The 21,872-nt window shown below is 53.6% G+C and overlaps 1 protein-coding gene across 1 annotated transcript; it reads left to right on the forward strand.

Moving 5' to 3' along the window:
- The first annotated feature begins 2,021 nt into the window (after nt 1-2,021).
- Nucleotides 2,022-21,553, forward strand: LOC149302247 (pyruvate carboxylase, mitochondrial-like). The gene is made up of 9 exons (XM_089483378.1): nt 2,022-2,059; nt 6,743-6,878; nt 7,106-7,290; nt 8,125-8,290; nt 8,880-9,025; nt 9,285-9,402; nt 10,416-10,567; nt 13,534-13,652; nt 21,352-21,553. The coding sequence occupies exons 2-9, from the start codon at nt 6,743-6,745 to the stop codon at nt 21,524-21,526; spliced, it is 1,197 nt and encodes a 398-aa protein (XP_089339504.1). The 5' UTR covers nt 2,022-2,059; the 3' UTR covers nt 21,527-21,553.
- The last annotated feature ends 319 nt before the right edge of the window (nt 21,554-21,872 follow it).

Below are 21,872 nucleotides of genomic sequence, written 5' to 3' on the forward strand. Positions count from 1 at the left end.
CATTGACACTCTCAAGCCCCATACACTAGCGCACATACACATAGTCTCCCCTCTTTCTCTTTGGCTTACATGCTCCAGCTCTGCACAGCCGTGCCCTCCATTAAATCTGGGTTTTGGGGATTTGAGCCGTCGTTCCTCATTAGCGGGTGCTGCCACAGCCCTCAGTTGGAGCAGCACCTCTTAGCACCCAAATCATTTTTCCAGGTTGCTGGTTTTAACAAATTGCCAACAAGGGAGATTTGAATATTCCTCCTCTTTCTCCTGCCGCCGCTGCCACCACTGCTTGACAAGTGCTTTGTTGTTCTGCTTGGTTTCTGCATCTTGCTGTTTAATTTTGCAAAGACAGAAAGTAAGAAAAAGAGAGGGAGGAGGAGGAGGAGAAAGGGACAAGGAGAAGAGAGAGAAAAGGAAGTAATAAGAGAAGGGAGGGACATGTTTTCTCTTTGCTTTTCTCCTTTGCCTGGCTGGTGGCAGCTGTGCCGGCATCCTGGTCCCTGGAGGGAAGCTAGACAGGTTGCAAGAGTGATCTGGTTGGATTTCTGTGGCAGCGATGGCAGGGGAAAGACAGAGTTGCCATTGGTCAGCCCTGCAGAGCCACCAAGGCCAAGCCAAAGCAGCCTCCCTAGAGCAGAGACATCTGGGTGCGTTCAGGTGGCCTGGATCCGAATGCCCCCAGGGTGACGCAGCAGCTGCCCTTGCACCTGCTTCTACCATGGCTTTCAGGCCTTGTGTGTTTACCCTCCATTACCAGCAGTTACCGGTCCATTTCACATCCCTTTCTGCTGCCAAGGCAGAGGTGCAAGAAGCACCCCTGGATCAGGCCATGGGTCCCTCTCAGCCAGGGGCCCTTTCACCTCCCCTGCCCTTCAAGTGGCTGGCAGGCAGCCTGGCTCCTCTCTCCTGGCAGGGAAGGTGCCTCTACCCTCCGCTTAGTGCCCAGAGATGGCACAGAAAGCTTCTTGGAGGATTTGAGGGGGAGGGGTCTTCCATTGGGCCACAGAGCAGCAGCAGAGTTGGGATGCTCATCCTCACGAAGTATCTGCCGGCCCATCTAGCAAGAAGGGATCCTGGTTGGGGTTCTGCCACCCCAAAGGGGTGCCCATCCTCCAGCGTAGCAATCTCTGTGCCAGCATTGGCCAGCACTGGGCTTTGCCACATCTTTCATGGGGAGGACCCTGATCTCAGAAATGGCAGCATTCAGAAACTGGAGGGGTGCACATTTTGGCTTCTGGATGAGTGCGGGGATTGAGTGTGTCTCTTTCCTTGGACAAGAAGGACCCCTGTGGCTCTCTCCTGCCAGAGACAAAGGTTCTAATCAGACCGATGTGTCACTCGGCTCATCAGCGCAAAGATCTCCCTGTTATCACCCAACTACTGTTGGTCAGCAGCCACTGCTAAGTTAACAATTAACATTTATGGTGTATGCTACTTGCATTTTGGGTTTGTTCTTCTCCCAGAGGTTTCATGACAAACCCACCTTCCCATATGACCTGCCATGGCAGGGGGGGGGGAGATCTCACCCCATGCCTCAGGGGAGATGCAGGGGGCACAGCTAGAAGTGCAGCCTTCATCATAGATTCATAGAGTTGGAAGAGGCCACAGGGGCCATCCAGTCCAACCCCCTGCCATGCAGGATATCACATTCACACATCTGGCAAAGTCCTCATAAAGTGCTGCCCAGTACTTTCTCCATGGAGGGAAGCTGGAGCTGGTAGCCTTTCCCAGAGGCTGCTAATCTGCCCCAGATAGGACTGGGGCCCCCAGGCCCCCTTCCTGCCCGTCCTTTGGTTCCCTCCTGGCAGGGGCTGCACTCCCCCAGCCCACCCCCCCTCCGGCTGCTGGCCCTTTGTTTGCCTATTGGCCAACAGCTGCCAAAGGTCAGGTGCCAATCTCTCCCTCTCTCTTCCTCTCTGTCTCTTCCTGGGAGTTGGTGGGGGGAAAGAGGGGAACCAAGTGACCAGGACTCCAGAGAGAGAGAGAGAGAGAGAGAGAGAGAGAGAGAGAGAGAGAGAGGTCCTCTCTCTGGGCCCCTTCCTCTTCTTCCACAGTTCCCTGCAAGGTAGGTAGACTTGGCGGCCTTTGCTTTTGTGGGAAGGGTCCCCTTGCTTCTAGGCCTCCTTGTCTGGCAGACTCTTGGCCAATGGGGGGCAGCTGGAAGCCAGCTCTGGGGAGCCTGGCAAGGAAGCAATGCTGGCTCCCAGCTGGCAGAGGCTGATGAGACCCCTCCTCAGCAGCTCCTCTGATTCTTTTCACAGCCCCCCCCCTAACCTAAACATACAGGGCTGACAGTGGACAGGGGGAGGGTTTCTGTGGTATCAGCACCTTCTCTTTTGGGAGGGAGACTGTGGGAAGTCTTGTGGGGCCCAGCGTTAGGTGCCCTGTGGCTAAAGGACTGGCAGACTGACCAGCAGATATGAGTCTTCTTCAGGAGACAATAGGGAAAGGTAGACTGCTCCTGACTGGGGGGGGGGGGGTTCAAATAGCTGCCAATTGCCTCTTCCTCTGGCGAGTTTTGCTTCTTCAGACTCTTGTCCCCTTCCTAAATTTGCTGCCCATCTTTGTCCTTGTGTGACCTTGGCGTCTTCCATCCTTGCCTCTCTTCCAGTCCATCTCTCCCTTGCTCTCCCTCCTTCCCTTGCTCTTAAAGCCACTTTCTCTCTGTGCCGCCGTGGGCTGGGCCTTGTCTTGTGGCCATGAATTCCATAAGCTGAGTGCGTGCTGCATTAAGAAATGGTTAACCTTTTCTCTGTCCTGAATGTACTTGCCAATCATCATTTTTCGGTTGGGTTGCCGGGGGTTTTAGTGTGCCGTGAGAGGAAATGAATCACCGCTCATCCTTTGTGCTCTGCAGTCATTTGCAAGCCTCATGCAAGCCCCCTTGTCAGTTGGATAAGATTTAAAGCAACTCAAAAGCTCCATGTTCAGCCTGGTTCTGTTGTGCAGAACCAAACCAGATCCAAACAGAGAAACCCAAGTCTCTCTCAGTGGGCCCTGTGAGGTTGGGGCAGCTCAGGGGCTTCAGGAGGATAGCAGTGGAGTGGAGGTCTGGGGAGGGGGCCTTGGATGGATGGCACCATCACCACTGCCTGCAGCCTCGTGTTGTTGTCGTCTGTCTGGCTTGGCCATGGTGCCTTGTAGGCCAGAAGCAGCCTCCCTTGATTTGCCCAGGGTTGTTGTTATTATTATTATTAACCTTTATTTATGAAGCTCTGTAAATTTACACAGCGCTGTACATGCAATCTTTTTAGTTAGACGGTTCCCTGCCCTCGGGCTTACAATCTAAAAAGACATGACACAGAAGGAGAAGGGAATGGTGTAGGGAAAGGGTAAGAGGTCCAGCAGTTCCTTTCAACCTCTGAGGCCTGGACCAAGGCAGAGGGACTGGAGGGAGGGCTTGGCTTCATAATGGAAGCTCTTCATAATGGTTGCTCTTCTTGGATTGTTTGGATGGGTCGGTCTATCCTGGTATTTCCCCAAAGGCCACCAAATGTTTTTGCAAAATTCATGGCGGGGCATGGAAGTGCTGGGGCAGTTTCTCCTTTGCCCTTGGCATGTGGCATTCATATTAATTTGGTTGCCTTTCTTGTCCAGTCGTGTAGCCTTGGAGGATTCTGTCTCTGGGGGGGCACACAAATGATCCAGTAGTTCCATCCCCCCCCCCCACACACAGACCAGTCCCCTTCCCACCCCAAACAGGGCTCAAGGGAGGAAGAGATTGGCCATTTGCTGGGAGAGGGGATGGCGGGGAGCTCCCCTTGAGCCCAGGTGGCCACTTCTTAATGGGGAAGGCTGCCAATGGTCAGAAGTGAGGTTTGCATCCAAGTGGAGCAAAGGGCGCCTGGCAGTAGGAAAGGGAGCATGGGTGCATCCGAATGCGCTGATCCTGCTGAGGAGGCTGGAAGGCTGGCCAGTGCTGGGTTCCATTTTCCTCGCCTTGGTTTATGCCCAGAGTTGCTTGTCTTTGTCTGAGTTGTCACTATTTATGGGCTCCTTTCCTTGTTTATATTAATAAGCAAACCACGGTATGAATTTCAGCTCAATATGATGCCAGAACAAAGCAAAACAATTCCGTAAGAACCTGCAGCCAGCCTTCCAGAATCCTTTGCTGAAATGCTTTGGAGGGCGGGGGGGGGGGGGGGCTCCCAAGTGGAAACAACACCCACCTTTTGCTCATTAAGAGTGATACCAACCTCTGCTTATTCCGTTCTTGCAAGGAAACACACACACACATGTCCAAAAGTTTTCTCTACAACAAACATTTGCACCAAGCAAGCGCCAGCACAAAATGCAGGGATTTTATGTGTGTCTGCAAACAGTTTTTCCCCCAGAAGTAAAATGTGAAAAGTCAGACGGTGGCTGGTCTGTTCTCAGTGTGTGCCTCAGAGGTGTTGAAATGCGCTTTTCCATCAAGGTTGGGATAAACGGGGAGCATTTGTTTCCTCCTTTCTCATGTGATGCTGGGGGCTCTGTCTATGCCCAGCTTAGGCACTTGCAAAGCTTTGGTTTCCCACCAAGGGAGGTACCCAGAAAGGCTCTCCTTCCAGCTTTGCCAGGCAGAGAGGTAAGGGTTCAAGGCACAGTGAAGCCAGAGAATGAGCCCAAAAGGTGTCTGTCTGTGGGGTGCCGCTGCAGGTGAGGTTCATTTCACCTTGCAGTGCAACATTTAAATCCAGACATTGAAGTGTCAATTTCAGAGTGGATTCACCAACCTCCCCCTTCCCTTCCCTCCTCAATCTTGCTGTGTGTTTCATGAGGATCAGGGGGCTTGAGGCACTGAGTCACCCACCCCACAGATTTATCTGTTGTTATTGTGGCAATCACGCTCAGCTGCCAGGAGCAGAGGGTACACTCATCTTCAAGCCCAATGACTGCACAATCAGCACGCCCACAGCTCTTCCAGGCTCTACCCCCCCCACACACACAATGTCCCTCCATGGACACAAGTCAATTCCCCCCCACACACACACGCATGGCCGCTTCTCGTCTCCCTTGCCTTGCACACCTCCTCCTCCTCCTCCTCCTCCTCCTCCTCCTCCTCCTCCTCACTGCTTCCCTTCCAAGGACTTTGGGGAGAAGGAGAGACAAGCCCGACCTTGCTCCTCACCTGGCCACCCCCAGCTAATGCTAATTTTGGATCTTGAGTGCAGGAGACGCTATTGATTCTGAGGGGTATAAAAATAAATCTCCTGTTAAACTGCTGATGCTTTTACTACATCCCTGTTTGGCTTCTATTGCTGGGCGCAGGAGCAGGCAGGGGCCCTCCGGCCGTCTGGGAAAGCGAGAACAGCCTTTTCAAAAGTTATGAGACTTTTAAAGAAAGAGAAGGGGAAGCTGTGTGTGCGCGCGTGCGCATGCGGGAGGGAGAGAGAGAAAGCAAAGAGAGGGTCCTTGAGCATCATTGCTCTATAAAAGCCATCTCCTCTCCAGGGAGTTTGCCTGTGGGGTTTTCTCTGCCAAAATAGCCAGTCGCTGGAGGGAAGGAGCTTCCGTTCCAGAAAAGTTTTGCCCCCAGGGAAGATAAAATGCTCCATTTGGGGGTGGGCACAGATTTTGAAGACGTTTTTCAGTTCTCTCTCTCTCTTGCTCTCTTTTTCCATAAGATGCTGCTGTGTCAACAGGGATAACACTTCGGGATCACCTTACTGGGACTTACAACCACTTAAGACTTAAAACTCCCGTTTAAAACTAGGATCGGCCGGCCAGAAAGAAGGACCCTTGAACCTCTTTATTTAATTTATTTAACATATTTTGTAATCCCAATCCTCATCCAGAAACCTTCCTGGAACAACTTACATCTGAAGAGCAGAAAGGGGACGTTCTCTTAGGCCCAGTGATGGGGTGGGAAGAGGAAGAAGGCAAGTAGTCCTTCAGTGGGTCTGGCAGGAGGGTCCCATTCCCCATCCAAATGGGTGAGGGAATTCTGGGCATTGCAATCCAAAGAAGTAACTGTTCTCATGCTTGCTGCTCAGCATGGGCACACTTGAGTCACCTTTCTGACTAGTCCTTGTGAGGTGTTTTTGTTCTGGACCTCAAAGTCCCTGCCTTCCTTCTAACAGTGCATGTGCCACATCTCTTTGTGGCCTTCCCCATTGTCCAGACCTATCGCCATGCCTCCCGCCATGGGCACACTGGCAGCAAAGTCATGGCTTGAGAGTTCCCCACAGAAAAGACTAGCCTCTGCTCATCTCTGTGGGCAAAGGGTGAGGAGTGGGCATTACTGCGAGAGCTTTTGTGAAGGCCAGCTGGCCCCTCTCTATAGCGTTTGCATGGTGGTGTGTAGGGCTCTCTTGGCACCCGCTCTGGGGCCTAAGGGCCGAGTGGGAAGGTTTCTATTGCATGTGGCTAAGAGGGGAGGAAAGTTTGGATGGGGATCCCTTTCCCACTTTGAGGCAAAACAAAAAAAGCGGTGGAGAATTCTCCTTCTGAATCACTCCCTTCACCCCACTTTGCAACCCCAATTGAACTCCCATGGAGCAGTGTTGCAGCTCTTCCTATCCCACTAACCTGAAGCACACCTTTAAATGTGATTTAGGGACCAGCAAGCAGCACATGAGCATTGGCACAGAGATGCCCTGGTGTGAATGTGAGTGTGTGTGTGTTGAGACTCCTGGCTCTTGTTTGATCCGTGGCTGCTACTAGGCCTGTGGTGGCATGAGCCCCTTCCCTTCCATCCGGAGCCTCTCTTGGGGTGTGGATCATACCCCCCAACAGTGCTGATGATGGCCTCTCATCTTGTCCCCAGATGCTGCAGCTGCGCTTGGCCAGGGGCCGGGTGGCTCTTCTAGTGCTCCGGCGACTCTCGCCATGCCCAGCTGCCTTCCAGAGCACCCAACGGGTGGAATACAAGCCCATCAAGAAGGTGATGGTGGCCAACAGAGGTGAGGAGCTGGGGAGGGCAGTGTTTGGTGGAGGTGTGGGCTGGGGGAAAAGGCAGCAGGGGCAGGATCCCTCTCACCTTTATTCTGAGTAATGGAAGTGACTTCAGTTTTGTAAGCCACCTGAGTGGTCTTTGAGTTCCCTTTTGGGTGGGTGAATGGTTTTTCGGTCGCCAAGAGGTCAACCCTTGGCGTCCAGCACTGAGTCTCTTCTGTGCTTGTGCTTCCAGGGGAGATTGCCATCCGGGTCTTCCGCGCCTGCACAGAGCTGGGCATCCGGACGGTGGCCGTCTATTCAGAGCAAGATACGGGGCAGATGCACCGGCAGAAGGCAGACGAGGCCTACCTTGTCGGACGGGGCCTCCCCCCTGTCCAGGCCTACCTCCACATCCCGGACATCATTAAGGTTGCCCAGGTGAGAAGGGTCCCTCGCCTGCCTGGCTCATGCCCCATCCCACACAAAGATTGCCCACATTAGTGAAAGTTATCTCCCGGTCCGATGGATTAATCAATCAAAGCTCCATTTAATTGATTGCTTCTCTTCTACCAAAGGTTTCAGTGTGTCATACTTGCATGGGGGGGGGGGGGGGAGCCTTCTTATCTTCACTAGAAGCCTGCAAGGTAGGGCAGGTGAAGGGAGTGATGTAGAGGTGACTAACAAAACCCCACAGCTGCCCACTGAGGTTTGGTTTTATTACTGTGGGTACACAGACACAGGCGCGCGCACACACTTAAGTGCATGTTCCTTGTGCCCCTCCCTGGCAGATGGGCCTTGGCTGGTTCCTGGCAGCTGTGTGCTCCACCTCCAGCGTCTCCCGCCTGATGTTTTGCTCTGCATGGTAAATGCTGGCTGTTCCCAAACAGGGGAGCTTCAAAGTGCAAATGCAGTTTGTTGCAGAACTGACTCATCTTAGTCTGATGTGGGTTTAGTGTTGTTCCTTTTTGGCTGCCAGGTTGTCTGGTGCAGCTCTTGCTGTGTTCTTCAGTGTTTATTGTATATGTGTTTTTCACCCCTTGGGGTTGCTTGCTGCTGTGTTCTTTTAAAGGATATTTACTCCGCAAGAAGCCGCTTTACGTTCCTTTTGGGGGCAGCCAGGACGGCTGCTTGTCCAGGAATCCAGAGTCAGGGGAGAATCGAGCCTCCCTGTGGTTTCTCCCCAGGACTTGCCGCACAGTGGACATGTCCAGTCACCTGTATGCTCCTGACCCTTGACCTTCTCCTCATCCCCACCCCACTCCTTCCTTGCAGGAAAATGAAGTAGATGCCATCCACCCTGGCTATGGCTTCCTCTCCGAGCGCTCTGACTTTGCCCAAGCTTGCCTGGAGGCCGGTGTGCGCTTCATTGGCCCCTCCCCAGAGGTGGTGCGCAAGATGGGTGACAAGGTGGAGGCTCGAGCCATCGCCATCTCCGCAGGTGAGGGAGGCCCCATCACTGCTGGGCTGGGAGACACAGCAACCTGGCAAAGGAGTTGAGGGGGGGAGCTTTCCTCCCATCTTTGCTCCAAATGGCTCAGGGCAGCTGGAGGACCTGAGTGTTAATCCAGACAGCCTCTTTGGAGGAGCCACTGGGAAGGCCCTGTGAGGACACTGGGACTGACAGAAAGCCTCCATCCTAAGATCCGGAAACTGAGGTGGGCTCATATAAGGAGAGGCAAAGAGTTGGACATGGCAGCCCCCTCCCATCTTCTCTGAAAAGCTAGCCCACCCTCCACCCCCAATAGTTTTCCTTTGTACTACTGGAAGAGCCCTTGGGAGTCAGAATGCCCAGGTGACCCTAAAATGCCATGCCAGAGAGAACGGTCGCAGGTGGTCAGACAAGTATTCTCCATGCCCTCCTCTAGGTTGCCCCTGCCAGCCCTTAAACTCATTGCCAGTCATCTGTGCATTTCCCCACGGGCCAAATGTGCCAAAGAGGATTCCCAAAGTGTGATGGGAAGAGACAGAAGAGGGGGCCCAGGGGAGAGGGCAGGGGCGCCTCACAGGCAGTCTTGTCTCTTCTCCAGGCGTGCCGGTGGTCCCTGGAACAGATGCCCCCATTTCCTCCCTCAACGAGGCCCAGGAGTTCTCCAAAACCTACGGCTTCCCCATCATCTTCAAAGCAGCCTACGGCGGAGGAGGGCGCGGCATGAGGGTGGTGCGCAGCTACGAGGTAAAGGCCTTTGGGGTGGCTCCCGCTCCAGCCTGGCATGAGTCGTGCCCCCTGCTCCTGGTGAGGCAGAAAGGGATGCTGCAATTAGAATTCCTGTGGGGTGGGGTGGGGAAGCCCACAGGGCCAAGGGATGTTTGGCACAGCACCCCCCCCCCCAAAGCACTCCTGCTCCAGTCAAGCAGCTGTGGCAGGCCCCATCCCTAATCCTTCCTTCCTTCCTTCCTTCCTTCCTTCCTTCCTTCCTTCCTTCCCTGGGCAGGAGCTGGAGGAGAACTACACCCGGGCCTTTTCAGAGGCACTTTCAGCCTTTGGGAACGGGGCCCTCTTTGTGGAGAAGTTTGTGGAGAAGCCCAGGCACATCGAGGTCCAAATTCTGGGTAAGGAGGCAAAGGGGGCAGGGAGCCTCTCTGGGGTGGGCTGTGGGCTGTTTTTGTGGGAACAAGAGGACCACTCTCAACACTCAGAAAGGTTACCTTTTGTAGACTGCAATTCCCAGCAGCCCATGCTGACTTGCAGAGTTCTGGGAATACTGTTTGGGGAAAAGTAACTTTTCCAAGCTCTGCCAGTTACTACGCTGTGTCAGAAACATAGCAGACGCCATTTTGTATCTGCCTGGGTGGCTGTTTGGCTCAGAGGCAGTGGCTGTGTTTTCCTCCCACGGTCACCCTTTCCATTTCCAGGGTTCAAGGCTGAAGAAAACATGGTAAAAGCACAACAAACCCAAAGAAAGACGTGTGTGTGTGTTTACGCCCCTCCCTTCTTGTGTGCAAGAGAGATGTGTGGGTGGAAGGCGCCCTTCTGTTTTTGTATTGTGCGGAAAGCAGGTTCCACCTGAAATAGACAAGGACGCAAAATGATTAAATTGCCTGATTAAAGTCATTAAGGATGTGTAAAAACCAGGGGCGAGAAGTCAGAGTCTCTTAACTGGGTGGGAGAGTCTTTTTGCATAGATGACTTAGTCATATGTTATATTAATAGCTTTGAAATGGGAGGAGAGGGACAAATGTGGTTTTTAGATGGCGGGTCCCCCTCTTTCCCCAGCGCGAGGGCATGGAGGAGAGGAGACCCATTCCTTCCTGGGCTTCTTCTCCAACAGCGCCTGTCACACTGCTGTTCCCACGAAGACTCTGGTTAAACTTAATTGAGAAGGACAACAACATTTCAAAGCCACGAAACAGTGATAACTTTATGGGGCCAATTAAAAAGCACAAAATATAATTAAGAAGGGAAGCATTGGCCAAGGGTGCTTGGTCTGCCCTGTCCAATCGTGTGTGTCTGTTTCTAGTGTGATTAATTTGGTTATTTGCTAAAATGCTGTGCGAAAACCCCCTCACTGCAGAGCTTGCCAGTGACGTCTCCTTGCCCCTCTTTGCCCCCAAACCCCTCCCAGGCGACAAGTACGGGAACGTGGTCCACCTCTACGAACGGGACTGCTCCATCCAGAGGCGGCACCAAAAGGTGGTGGAGATCGCCCCGGCCGCCCACCTGGACTCCCAGCTCCGTTCCCAGCTGACAAACGATGCCGTCCGGCTGGCAAAGCAGGTGAGGATGGGCACTGAGAAGGATGCGCAAGCCAGGGCCAGATGCACATATTGACCACATTAACCAAAAAGTCTTTTCCTGGTGTTTGTAAAATGCATACTTGGAGCTGTCGGACCTGACCATTGCAGGATAGAAGATGAGCATTTCCCACCTTGGGGTATGACCATTTCTCCAGCAATCAAAGTGGGCAAGATCCAACCTCTTTTCAGCTCCAGTCACAGGAGTACAGTTTGAAAGGCCCAGCACATCTATGAAACACCAAAGATAATTCCAGTACAAAACCAATACACAGCCAGCTTCATTTATACACCGGTTCATACTGAACTAACTGTGTCTAAGCGGTATACAACTGTAAGCTAATTGCCCCCAACAATCTGGGGACTCATTTTAACGACCTCCTCGGAAGGATGGCAGCCTGAGTCGAGCTTGACCCCTTTCCTGGTATTGAACTCGCAACCTTATGGTTTTGAGTGAGTGGTTGTAGTGCAGGCATTTAAGCACTCCACCAACCAACCCACCCAAAAGAGGAGCACTCCTGAAGACACTCACCTCACATGCCACAGGGGAGCATTTTCTCTTGCGCATGTGTGACGTCCCCAACATTTGGTTGAAGACCATCCTGGGAAGGCCCCAGAGGTGTCCTGGGTGCCCCCCTCTCCTCCCATGGGCAGCGGCTATGGCACCTGGGCAACTTTCCAAGGGGGGCCCTGAGAGCCTGCCCCCCCCCCGGGCAAATGCGCCTGGGGTCACCCCTAGAAGAATTTAAGGGGCTGTTTCTGAGGCCAGGCTGTTGCTCCTCTTCTGTGGAACTAAGTCTCTGGGGTGGGAATGGATTTTCATGGCTCAATGGAGTGGGAAAAGGCGAGCTCAGCACCAGGGAGGGGCAGCAGGTTGTGATGCTGCTCTCACGGCCACACAGCGTGTGCAAGTGTGCACTTCCTTCTCTTTGGGCTGCTGGGCAGTTGGAGTCAGTGGGCTGGGAGGAAGAAGCGTAGCCCCATTTTTATCCCCACGGCTGCTCCAGCTCCAAGAAGAACCCTCTTTAGGGCACTGGCCGCCTCTGTGCTGTTAGAGGTGGGACTGCAGCGCCCGTCATGCCTCACTCTGGGCTGCGATGGCTTGGCTGGTGGGAGTAGCCTAATAACTTCAGGGAGGGCTTGTGGGAGTTTCAGGGAGGGCCAGGTGCTATGAGGGAGTCCTGTGAGTATATCTTTAGGGAGGGCTATGGAGACCTTGTGGGAGTTTCACTGAGGGTCGGGTGCTGTGAGGGAGTCCTGTGAGTCTAATATCTTTAGGGAGGGCTATGGAGACCTTGTGGGAGTTTCAGTGAGGGTCGGGTGCTATGAGGGAGTCCTGTGAGGGCCCCTGGCTTTTGGCCCCCTCCCCTCATTCTCTCCTCCCTTTGGCTTCTCTGAAAGGGAAGCCACCCTCCTCCTCCTTGGTCTGAGGAGGAGGCTCCGGTCTTCCTCATCCTCAACAGTTGACCCCCCAGCAGAGGAGATTTCACTGCACCCTTAATCCAAGCACTCCCTCTCCCCCACTTTTAATTCTGATCCAGGCATAGAACTCTCTGGGAAGAGGATTACAAAATGCCTCCCGGACCCCACTATCTCTCCCTTCCCCCCACCAACCACTTTTTTTTTGGGGGGGGGATTTGAAGGCCAAGCCCCATTTGCTCAGACTCCCCACAGCCATCTTCCTTTGCCATCGAAGCCTCAGGAAGGACAGGGCTTGCATTGCCTCCCCTCCAGTGGAGGCTGTTTTCTGGCTCAGTCAGCCAAAAGTGGAGTGTTTGACAGCAAACAGAGGCAGAGATATCACTGGCAAAGTAGCTCTTTGTTCTGGCGTACATTTGCCAAAATTATTTCCCCACTCATACGATGGGTTGTTTTGACAATGTGCAGCTGTGCGTTTTATGACACTTATGTCTGTTTCTGTGTGCTCTGCAGCTTTTGCTGTGATCTGTGGGATAAATACACAGCCCCTTCCTTCAGGTGCCATGCAAGAAGACCCCAGATGTTCAGGGGGAGGGAAGGCAGAGCCAACAAGGAGAGGCTTTCTGCTGCCACCTCCTTTGCACACTTCAGCCTGACCTCTGCAAGTAGCTTGGCACTCGAGCTGTTTCTTAAAGCTATGGCAGGAACGGCAATATCCCCCCAGAGGAAGATTGTGTGCCCTGTTGTTCAAAATACTGAAAAGGTCTCCAAGACTCTTTAAAGCATTTTCCTTCTCAAAAAGCAAACCAGATGCATCTTTCAGGGCCTTGCAGAAAATGCCATCTCTGCCCCAACAAGTAGGCAGCCAAAGGCTTGGGGGGATTTCAGCAGCCATTGCAAGGGGAGCCTTTGGGGGCCCCATGGGTCAGTGGGGAGAGCCGGAGCCGGATGGCCAGGCTTCGCTCTAATTCCTGCTTGTCTCCCAGACCCCAGGCCTCCTGTGGGGCTTGATACCTCCCTCTCCCAGTTATCCTTCTGGTTTATTGTCCTGGGAGAATGGATTCCCTCTTGGTCCTTTCAAAAAGAACCTCTGGAAACACCCACAAGGCCCTTGCACTGGGTGTTAGTTAAGTCTGACCCTAGCCTTTAAAGCCGCATCCGGCTCAGGTGCAGAGGCCATGAAAGCCCCCTCCTCCGTGTCTGCTTTACTTTCACTGTTTTTATAAGACTTTTATATCAAATAGGCTTTAGCTGCACTTTGTTTTACATTTCCTTGGCTCTGATACTGGGACCAAGGTGGACTTTCAATTCAGTCGAATCAAAAGCAGTTGGTCTCTATGCATGGAGGGCCTTTTGCAGAGACTGTGAGCGAGGCCCTTTCCTCAACTGCCAGACTGGCTTCCAGGGGTCACTGCTCTCCCTCCATCCCTTGGTCCTGGAAGGAACTCTTCTTTTGCTCCCGGTACCCACCCCCCAGGCCCAAACGACTGCCATCTGACCTGCTGCTCTCCCCTTTTCCTTTCCTGCCAGGTTGGCTATGAGAACGCTGGCACGGTGGAGTTCCTGGTGGACCGGCACGGCAAGCACTTCTTCATTGAGGTCAACTCCCGTCTACAGGTGGAGCACACCGTGACGGAAGAAATCACAGAGTAAGTGGCACCTGCGCGCACACACACAAGCACACTGCGCTTGAGCAAGTGGGTGTGCACGGTTTACACTTAGTACAGGATGCAGCTTCAGAAGGGAGCGGGGCTTGTAGGAAGGCAAAGGACCTTTGATTCCTGATGGCTGGAATCTTAGAATCATAGATACGGAAGGCAACCCAAAAGGCATCTGATCTAACACCTTTTTGGGGCAGAGAGGCCCTTTGGTCCCATCCCCATCCAGGGAGCCTCTCAGCCACACTGAGGCTAAGCCATGGAAGAGAGGGGCTAGATTTTGGTGGAACGCTTGGAGTGACATTATGACGGTAGCATCAACATTGGTACTGGTTCTCTTAATTGCTTTTCCACCGTGAATGACACATATATATGTTTTGGGGGGAGAGGTTATGGGGTCTGCTTAAGGGAGACTGTGTTTCCTCTCCACCCCCCCCCACCCCCCCGTCCTATTGGGCTGCCAGAACATGCCTCACACCAGCCCTGAACACCTTGGCAGATATTAGCATGTTTTTATTCGCGTGCGTTACATTCCTGTCGTTCCAGGCTGGGTAATAAATGTTAGGTCGTTACTGCTGTCATTATCCATTACGCACCTTTGGGGAGAAGGGGGGATCCGAGCGGCAGCTTCTTTCCCGTGGACTTAACGATGCAGTGATTCCTCTCAGTTGCTCCGAAGGACTGAGGGATGGGGCGAAGAGTGGGGGTCTCCAGCAAGCAGAAGGGGCTTTGTTTCCTATGGGGGTGCCCCAGAAGAAGGTAAAATGCTATGCTAAGGAGGCCTGGAGGCCAGGGATGGGGGTGTTCAGGCTCACCTTGGCTGGGCCATCGGTATCCTTATTGTGGCCACCATCTCCACAGCCAGTCCCCCTCCATAAGCTGGGTGGTGGGGATATTGTGGTCCCATTGGAGGCCAACCCTACCCCTAGGAATGTTTTGGGCCTGGAGCATCTTAGTGAGATGCTCATCCATCAGCTGAAGTAGATCTTCTATAGCCTTGAGGCCAAGGATGGGCAATGATTGTGGGGGGCGGGGGCACAATAGACCCCCAGGAAACGTTGGAGGGCTGCCCCACCACACATCCCCATTAAAAAACCAAAATTGACCCCCAGTTGTCCTTTAGTGAATGTGGGGCACATGCCTTCCAACATATCTTCTTAGCCACCAGGGTCAGAAACTTAGAAACAAAAGCCATAGCCATTAGAGAGCTGAGTTGCATGCTTGACCCGTCTTCTGTGGCTACAGCGTGCGCCGGCCCATGGTGCACTTTCACAAGGAATCCCGTCACTAGCGGCATGTGAGCTGTAGGCATGAATCAAGTGTGCAAGAGAGAGAGAAGCCTCTGCAGAGGTGTGTCTGTGTGTGTGTGTCTCCGTGCCCTTTGGGGTACACATTTGCTCCTCTGTCTGTGCCTGTTTACATTCCTCACCTTTGTGTGGTTTTGCATGACAGCATCGGAGCCTCTTTCTGGGAGGAGGCAGAGGAAGGAACACCGAGTTAGGGAATGCAGAACTGCTCTTCTGGATCCATAAAGTGTCTGCTCACATGCCAGTCTCTGTGCTGCCCCCATGGCCCAAGGAGCTCTTCCCTGGAGAGACTGCCTTTGCCCTTTCCGTGTGTCTGAGCCCCTGCGTTGGAGGGGTGCATGTGGGGCAGAGGGCAAGAAGAGCAGGGAGCCTGGAGGGAATCTGTGGGGCTCAGACACGCTCCACTCCTTCACTGGCTGCCTTTCTTGGCACAATCCATGTCTCTTTTGCGTTGCCTTAAAGCAAACAGTGCTGGCAGAGGAAAGGGAAACAAGTGCACACATGCACACACATTTCCCACTTCCCACTGGTGTGGGATTAATGGCAAAACACAGAGAGATAATTCTTAGTCATCGACTGTACAGCCTCGTTTGCATTCTGTCAGGTTCAGCCTTCGCCTTTCAACCTAGGTGACAGCAACTGCAGCATTGTGATTATTAACATTTTTCTCTATCTGGGAAGAGAAGAGAACTAAGCCAAAGTCAGTGCTTACTTTTTACATGGAGATAGCAGGGTGCTGGGTGGTTGGCTCTACGGAGCTGGGCTTTGGGTTTCCTCTCTGCTTCTCAGGGGGTGGGATGCTCAGGGGCCACAGCTCCACTGCCTGTCCTCCCGTTTTTGCCAGGAAGCAGGCATTTTGGCATGTGAACGCTTCTTTGCGTCCAGGGCGCACGCTTTGTGTTTCCTCTGAATGCAAATAGCAGCTGCTGGGGAGGAGCCAATAATTCCTGGGGAGAAAAGTGGACGTTCTCCCTCCACACCTGCCATCCTCCCAGTTGCCATCAGTTGCATCCAGCGGACTGCTTTGGAAGGTGGAGGACTCTCCTCCGTAGCAGTTCTTTAAGCAGAGGTTGGACGCCCCTCTCTGCCAGAGGTGCTTCAGCTGTGGACTCCTATATGACAGAAGGGGGTTGAAATAGATGACCCTTAGGGAAGTTTCCTGGCTCCTGATTCTGTGAAATGCATCCTGGCAAGGTGGAGGCCCTTTGGGTCAGGAAATGGATCTTCAGCTTCTTTCTCCCTTCGAAAGACCAGGAGCCTAGCTTTTGGGGGTAGCTGTTCTTAATGCGGCCCCAACATGCTCTTCTCTCTCTGATGTGGCCATGACGGTTGGGAGGGCTTTTTTGTTGGCTCATCAGCACACACTTGCTCTCTGTCCTAAGGCCCATGCCTGGGCAGCTTCCCCATGGAGGGCTGCCCCCCAAGCCAGTGCAGAACCCGGGGTGGAAATTCTTTCTGGTGGATTCTGACAGAGTTTCCCCCTTCAAGGCCCTGGGCTTGCTTGTACAGCCCAAGACAGATAGAGCCCTAAACACCTCCTGAAGCCTTAAGAATGCCAGGAGGGTCCCCAAGGGCTCCTCACCAATTACTCCAGTGCGTTACATGCGACCAAGGGGAGAAGAGAGCCTTTCGGATAGTTATGGGGTTTTTCCATGGAAGGAGCATTTGCATGGAGTACCAAAGGCTCCCCTCCTACTCTTTCTCTTTGCCTGCAAGTGCTGCAAGGCAGGGAGGGCGGCCAAGCACTGGAGCCAGCAAAGCAGGGAGGATTTAATATTTCACAGCTCACATAATACTTTGCCAGAACTGGGAGGGAGCATGGCTGCCCTCACTAGAGAAGCACGGCTGTGGCGATGATCCAGCGGCCAAAGGGGCTGTGGGCGCCTGGCCGTGCCTGGCAGAGAGTGGCCCCCGGCCGAAGGCAGCAGGGCCACATGCCAGTGCCAGCTCTCTGCTCTGCCGCTTGCCTCTTGTGGGTGCCTGTGCGACTTGCTTTCACGCAGAAGAGTGCCACCCTTCAAGAGAGAGCTGGCTCTGGAAAGAGTCTGGTGTAATAGTTAGAGCACTGTACAAAGGAGCCCCTGCTTCGAATCGCTGCTCAGCTGAGAAACTCCCTGAAAGGCTTTGGTCCACTCCTCTCTTAGCACAGCCTACCTTAGTTGTTGTGGGGATGAGAAGGCAGTGCATGCCAGGGCTGGGCAAAACAGGCGAGCCTGGGCTTAGCTCCAGTTGTCTTGGAAGGAGGCAGGCTGACCTGTCCATCCTCCTTCCTGTCCAGCCTGATTAAAAGTCTTGTGAAGTCTTTAAGAAGGGATGCGCTGGACAGCCTGGCTTAAAGGCAGGAAGGGGGCCAATATCAATTGTGACACACCTGTATGGTTTTTGCATAATTCTGAAACATCACCTGCGTATGTGTGCAAGAGTATGTTAATGCAGTTTGGCATTAGGATTCCTTCCCTGGCCCCTGGGATTTCAGTACGTTTAAGCCATGTGTTCCCCACCGTGAGGTCTAGAAACCTACTGTTCTGTCCTTTTTATGAGGAAGCTGGGATCCTGGGTTAGTGGATTCCATTTTGTTCTGCACTCCTGCATATGGGGCTTCGGGGTGTGGCTTGGGCGTTGCCCGTCCTTGGCCTGGCATTCCTCCATCCTGCCTTGCCTATCCCTTGGAGGACTGGAGGGAGGGTCCCTGGTGCTCACTTGCCCCCCTTCCATGCTGTGGGGGGGGGCAGCCCAGGGGTGTCTGTGATCCTGCTTCCAGGAGCAAACATCTGCCCCCTCAACTCCCCTTCCCCCCACGCCTGGCAAAGGATGATGCGCCCGTCTCCTCAGATTTCCATTACCCTTCCACCTCCCATCATGGTCCAGCTGTGCTCTTGGAATAGATCCATCTGCTCTTTTTAATTCTCCAGAAGCTGCTGGAAGAGGACAGGAAAAGGGGCACAGAGAGAAAGAGAGAGAGTCCCTGCTTGCTGACCTCCCCCTTCACAATCATGGTGCCTAAGCCCTGTCATGTCAAAGTCATGAGCTGCTCCAGCTGGGGCTCCCCGCCTGTTCTGTCTCCCATTGCCTTTGCCCACGTTGTTTGTATTCTGGCTGTCAGAGGGGCTGGGTCTTGTGGGTGGGATACGGGTTCAGCCAGTAAGTAGAGGGCTTTTCCCGTGGTGCAGGAGGTCCCCTGTGCCCCTCCTTTGCCCTGCCCAGCCCCCTCCCCTTCACTCCAGGGGTATCAACCTCTTCCTGGTTAATTTGGCTGCATCTGCATTAAGGGAGATCTCTTCAGGGACAAGGATCTCTTGCATGTGGCATCTCCTGTGAAGTGGCACTGGACATACTTGGAACATAGTTAGGGAATGGCTTCAGGGCACCCTCCAGGCATCTTTGGGCAAGAAATGTGCCAGACCTCTCCTTGTCATTATACTTTCTCCTGGAGAGGGAGCGGCACATTTCTTGCCCAAAAGGCCACCAAAAGGCCACCCTGGACCAAGGAGTGTGTGTTCAGTAGATTTATGGCCAACTGGGCCTCTCTTTTGCAGCCATGTTTTCCTTGTTTAAAAAAATTATTGTAATAAACAACATTACACCATCGACATACACTTACAACGTTAACCATTACATGGGACAAGCATGACATACATGTTTTCCTGAGCAGCAGCCAGTGATCAATCAGCGGCACCACAAGAGGCCTCCATCTTTGAGAGTGGATGATGCCAGGCAGGATTCATGCACTTCCTGCAGAGGCGCAGTGTATGTTTGTGTGTGTGCAAACACTTTCCCTGGCTGATCTGGACTCTCCACACACACACCTGCCCCTCTGACCCTGCCCTCTGGCCCTTCCTCCTCCTGAGAGGTGCACTGAAACGCCCAAGGCCCTTTTGGGGCTGGTGGACAGGAAGGCCTCCCTCCCTGCCCTTGACAGCTGACATGGTGCACATCTGCCCGGTGCCCAGCTGTTCCCCTGCCTTCTGAAAATTTCATGCACTGGCATATGGGCGCAGGCCGCTGCAGGGCCGCCATCACCTCCAATGCCTGTGATTGCCCATGATGCATGACCATGCAGATGGCCGATGATCTGACACCAAGCCTCACTAGTGGAGCAGAGGGTTGGGGATGGGTTTGGTCTGCTTTTATTTAGACATGCGATTTCAGGAAAGAGCCGGCGTTGCAAGCACTGCCATCTTTCTCTTGGAACAACAGCCTCTGGACCAAGAGAGGACAGGCTCAAATTCCTACCAGAACATGGGGTTAGGCAGTGCTTCTCAATTATTTTCTGTCATGGCCCCCCTAGGAAGAAGACAACATTTCGCGCCTCCCGCGCGACTGTAAATACTATCATTTGTCTATAAAATTGTTATAAGTACACCTCTGCATAACACTGTATCCTGAGCCTCGTGCCCCCCTTTACGGAGCCTCGCGCCCCCCCTGGGGGGCCCGCCCCACTATTTGAGAAGTACTGGGTTAGGGGGTGAAGTCCCTGCTCCATGTCCAGCACCTTGGCACGGATGGGTGTCTGATGTGTGGCTGCCAAGCAAAGCTGGATGGGAAGCCTCACTAAGGTGGGGGGGGGGCTTGATGGGAAGCGGGTGCTGCAGGTGGAGGGTGGGTGGTTTTGCTGGGCGCTGCCATGGGGAGGACTGGCACTCTGGCTGGATCGGCTGCAGCGTGCTTTGTCTTCTGCTGAGTTCTCCTGCCACCTCTCTGCATGAAGCAGATGTTGCCTTCTTGCCCAGCCCGCCTCACAGGGCTGTTGCTCAGAAGTGTTGAAATGCTGCTTATCATTAGTGCTGTTCTCGGATTTTGCTATTTTGGCCCTTTGGAAGCAAACGTGGCACCATTCAGCCATTAGCTGTTTCCTGTGCATAGGTGCATTCTTAATTTGCAGCCCACGAGTTTCTTTTTATAGATCACCTTTTTCATCCCACTTTTTCCTCATGGAGCTTAGTGGAATGTTGTAAGAAGGGTTACTTTTCTTCCTTCACAACAGCCCTGCCAGGTGGGTTAGCCTGAGCGAAGGAGCAAGAGTTGGCCAAGGCCACTTTGGGGGTCAGGGTTGTGGCTGGTATGTGAACCTGGGTCTCCCTGTGGGCCAGACCCCTGCCCTCCGAGAACAAAAGTGCAGCATGCAAAGTGCTGGGCTGGGCCCTGTTGGTCCTCCTTTTCCCCCATCCACTTCAAAGGAGTGACTCCTCCCTGGCGGCACACAGCCTCTCCTCTCTACATGCATTTATTTGCTCACTCTCCCACCATGGCTGGCTCTTGAGTATCCCCTTCTTGAGGTGGGGGTTCCTGCCCCCCTTCTGCCACCAGAAACACCCCTCCTTGCTGACTGCAAGAAAATATGTGCCAGTGGGCTGCTTTTCTCTTTCTCTCCCCAGCCTTGAACTGAAGGGTTGGAAGAAGCAGTGGCAGCAGCTCCATGGTGCAAATTGGGAACAGAGAGAAAGCCGCCCCTCCTGTTTCTGCTTTTGGCTTTGTCTGGGAGTTTCTGTCCTGCTTAATGGATGCTCTGAAGAGGTGGTGGGAAGGAGAGGTGTGAAGAGGGCTTGGCATGTTCTGGATTCGCAGCAGGGTCGTTGGGGCCTTAGGCATGATGGTGGCAAGCCCCAGGCTCACTCTCCCCATACAGATGGCCATCCAGGCGTCACTTTGTCCTGGGGCACAGCTTAGGCATGGGGCCCTCGTGGGAGGCTGGGTCTGTGCAGTGTCACAAGTGGGGAGCACAATGTGCCTTCCCAGGCATGGGGGTCATTCCCTCTTTCCTTCCCTCTTCCTTGTGGACGGATGGACAGACAGACAGAGGCCCTCTGGCAATTCAGGGGTTCCTTCCTCTGGCATCTCCCTTTCCTTCTTTCTCTCTCTGCTTCCCAGCCCCAAGCCAGCGGCAGAGCCCCCCAACCTTTCTCCTCTCTCAAACATCATTTTCTAATTAACATCTGAACTAACATGACAGCTTCCGTGAATAACAAGACAAACCATTCTTTGAGATTGTACCTTCTTTTCAGTTCTGGGGTGGAGGGGAAGACTGTGAAGTGAAGGAAGAAGGACCAGCTGGGGAGGGGGTCTGGTGGGAAAGCCCACTTGGACTAAACAGGAGGAAGTATGGGATGGAGTCTTCCCAAGGTCCATGCCTGCCTGCCTGCCTGCCTGTCCGCTGTGAGGCCTCTGTTGCTGCTGTGGGGCCAGACCAAAAATGCACACACATTTGCCCCCCCCCCCCCATTGCTCTTGTCTTTGAGGAGTGTGACTGGTGAGCAACCACCAAAGTCCTCTGAGCATTGTCAAGTACTACATGTATGCACGTGTGCGCATGCATGCACACACACACACACAGAGGTGCACTATGACTACAAATGTGTCCTAAGCCTCTGACTCTCTCTTTCCAGTGTGGATCTTGTCCATGCCCAAATCCACATCTCCGAGGGAAAGAGCCTTCCTGAGCTGGGCCTGAAACAAGACAACGTGCGGATCAACGGTTGCGCCATTCAGTGCCGGGTGACCACAGAGGATCCAGCCCGTGGGTTCCAGCCAGACACAGGACGGATTGAGGTGGGTGACTGACCGCAGGTGGCGGGATTCCAGTGCTCTGAGCAAAGGTCAGTTGGAGTGTCTGGTCAAAGAACGGAGGGAGTGGGAAACAAGACCAGCTCCCCTCCAGCCACTGCCTCTCCCCTTCCAAAATCAAAGCATAGGGACACATATTGACCATGGGTTGAAAGAGTGGACAGCGTGACCTGGCCAGCTCAGAGAAGAGGAATGGGGAGGGGGGGGGGGAGACAGGCCAAAACTTGGTGGTGGGGTCAGACTCTGCTGTGGGCCCTGAGCATACCTTCCTGGCCAGAAGGAAGCCGCAATGTGGGGAGCTCTCTCAGTGCCTGCCTGTCTGCCAGCCAACTCTGATCCGCTG

Source organism: Sceloporus occidentalis, unplaced genomic scaffold (genome assembly GCF_023333645.1).
Source record: "Sceloporus occidentalis isolate IW3139 unplaced genomic scaffold, rSceOcc1.0.p SCAF_20, whole genome shotgun sequence".
Classification (NCBI taxonomy): Eukaryota; Metazoa; Chordata; class Lepidosauria; order Squamata; family Phrynosomatidae; genus Sceloporus; species Sceloporus occidentalis.

Excerpts from the sequence above, each read along its gene's own strand:
- LOC149302247 (XM_089483378.1), top strand. The coding sequence starts at position 6,743 with ATGCTGCAGCTGCGCTTGGCCAGGGGCCGGGTGGCTCTTCTAGTGCTC. Across the intron at positions 9,026-9,284 it reads GGGTGGTGCGCAGCTACGAG|GAGCTGGAGGAGAACTACAC; the intron begins GTAAAGGCCTTT and ends TTCCCTGGGCAG. Across the intron at positions 9,403-10,415 it reads CATCGAGGTCCAAATTCTGG|GCGACAAGTACGGGAACGTG; the intron begins GTAAGGAGGCAA and ends AACCCCTCCCAG.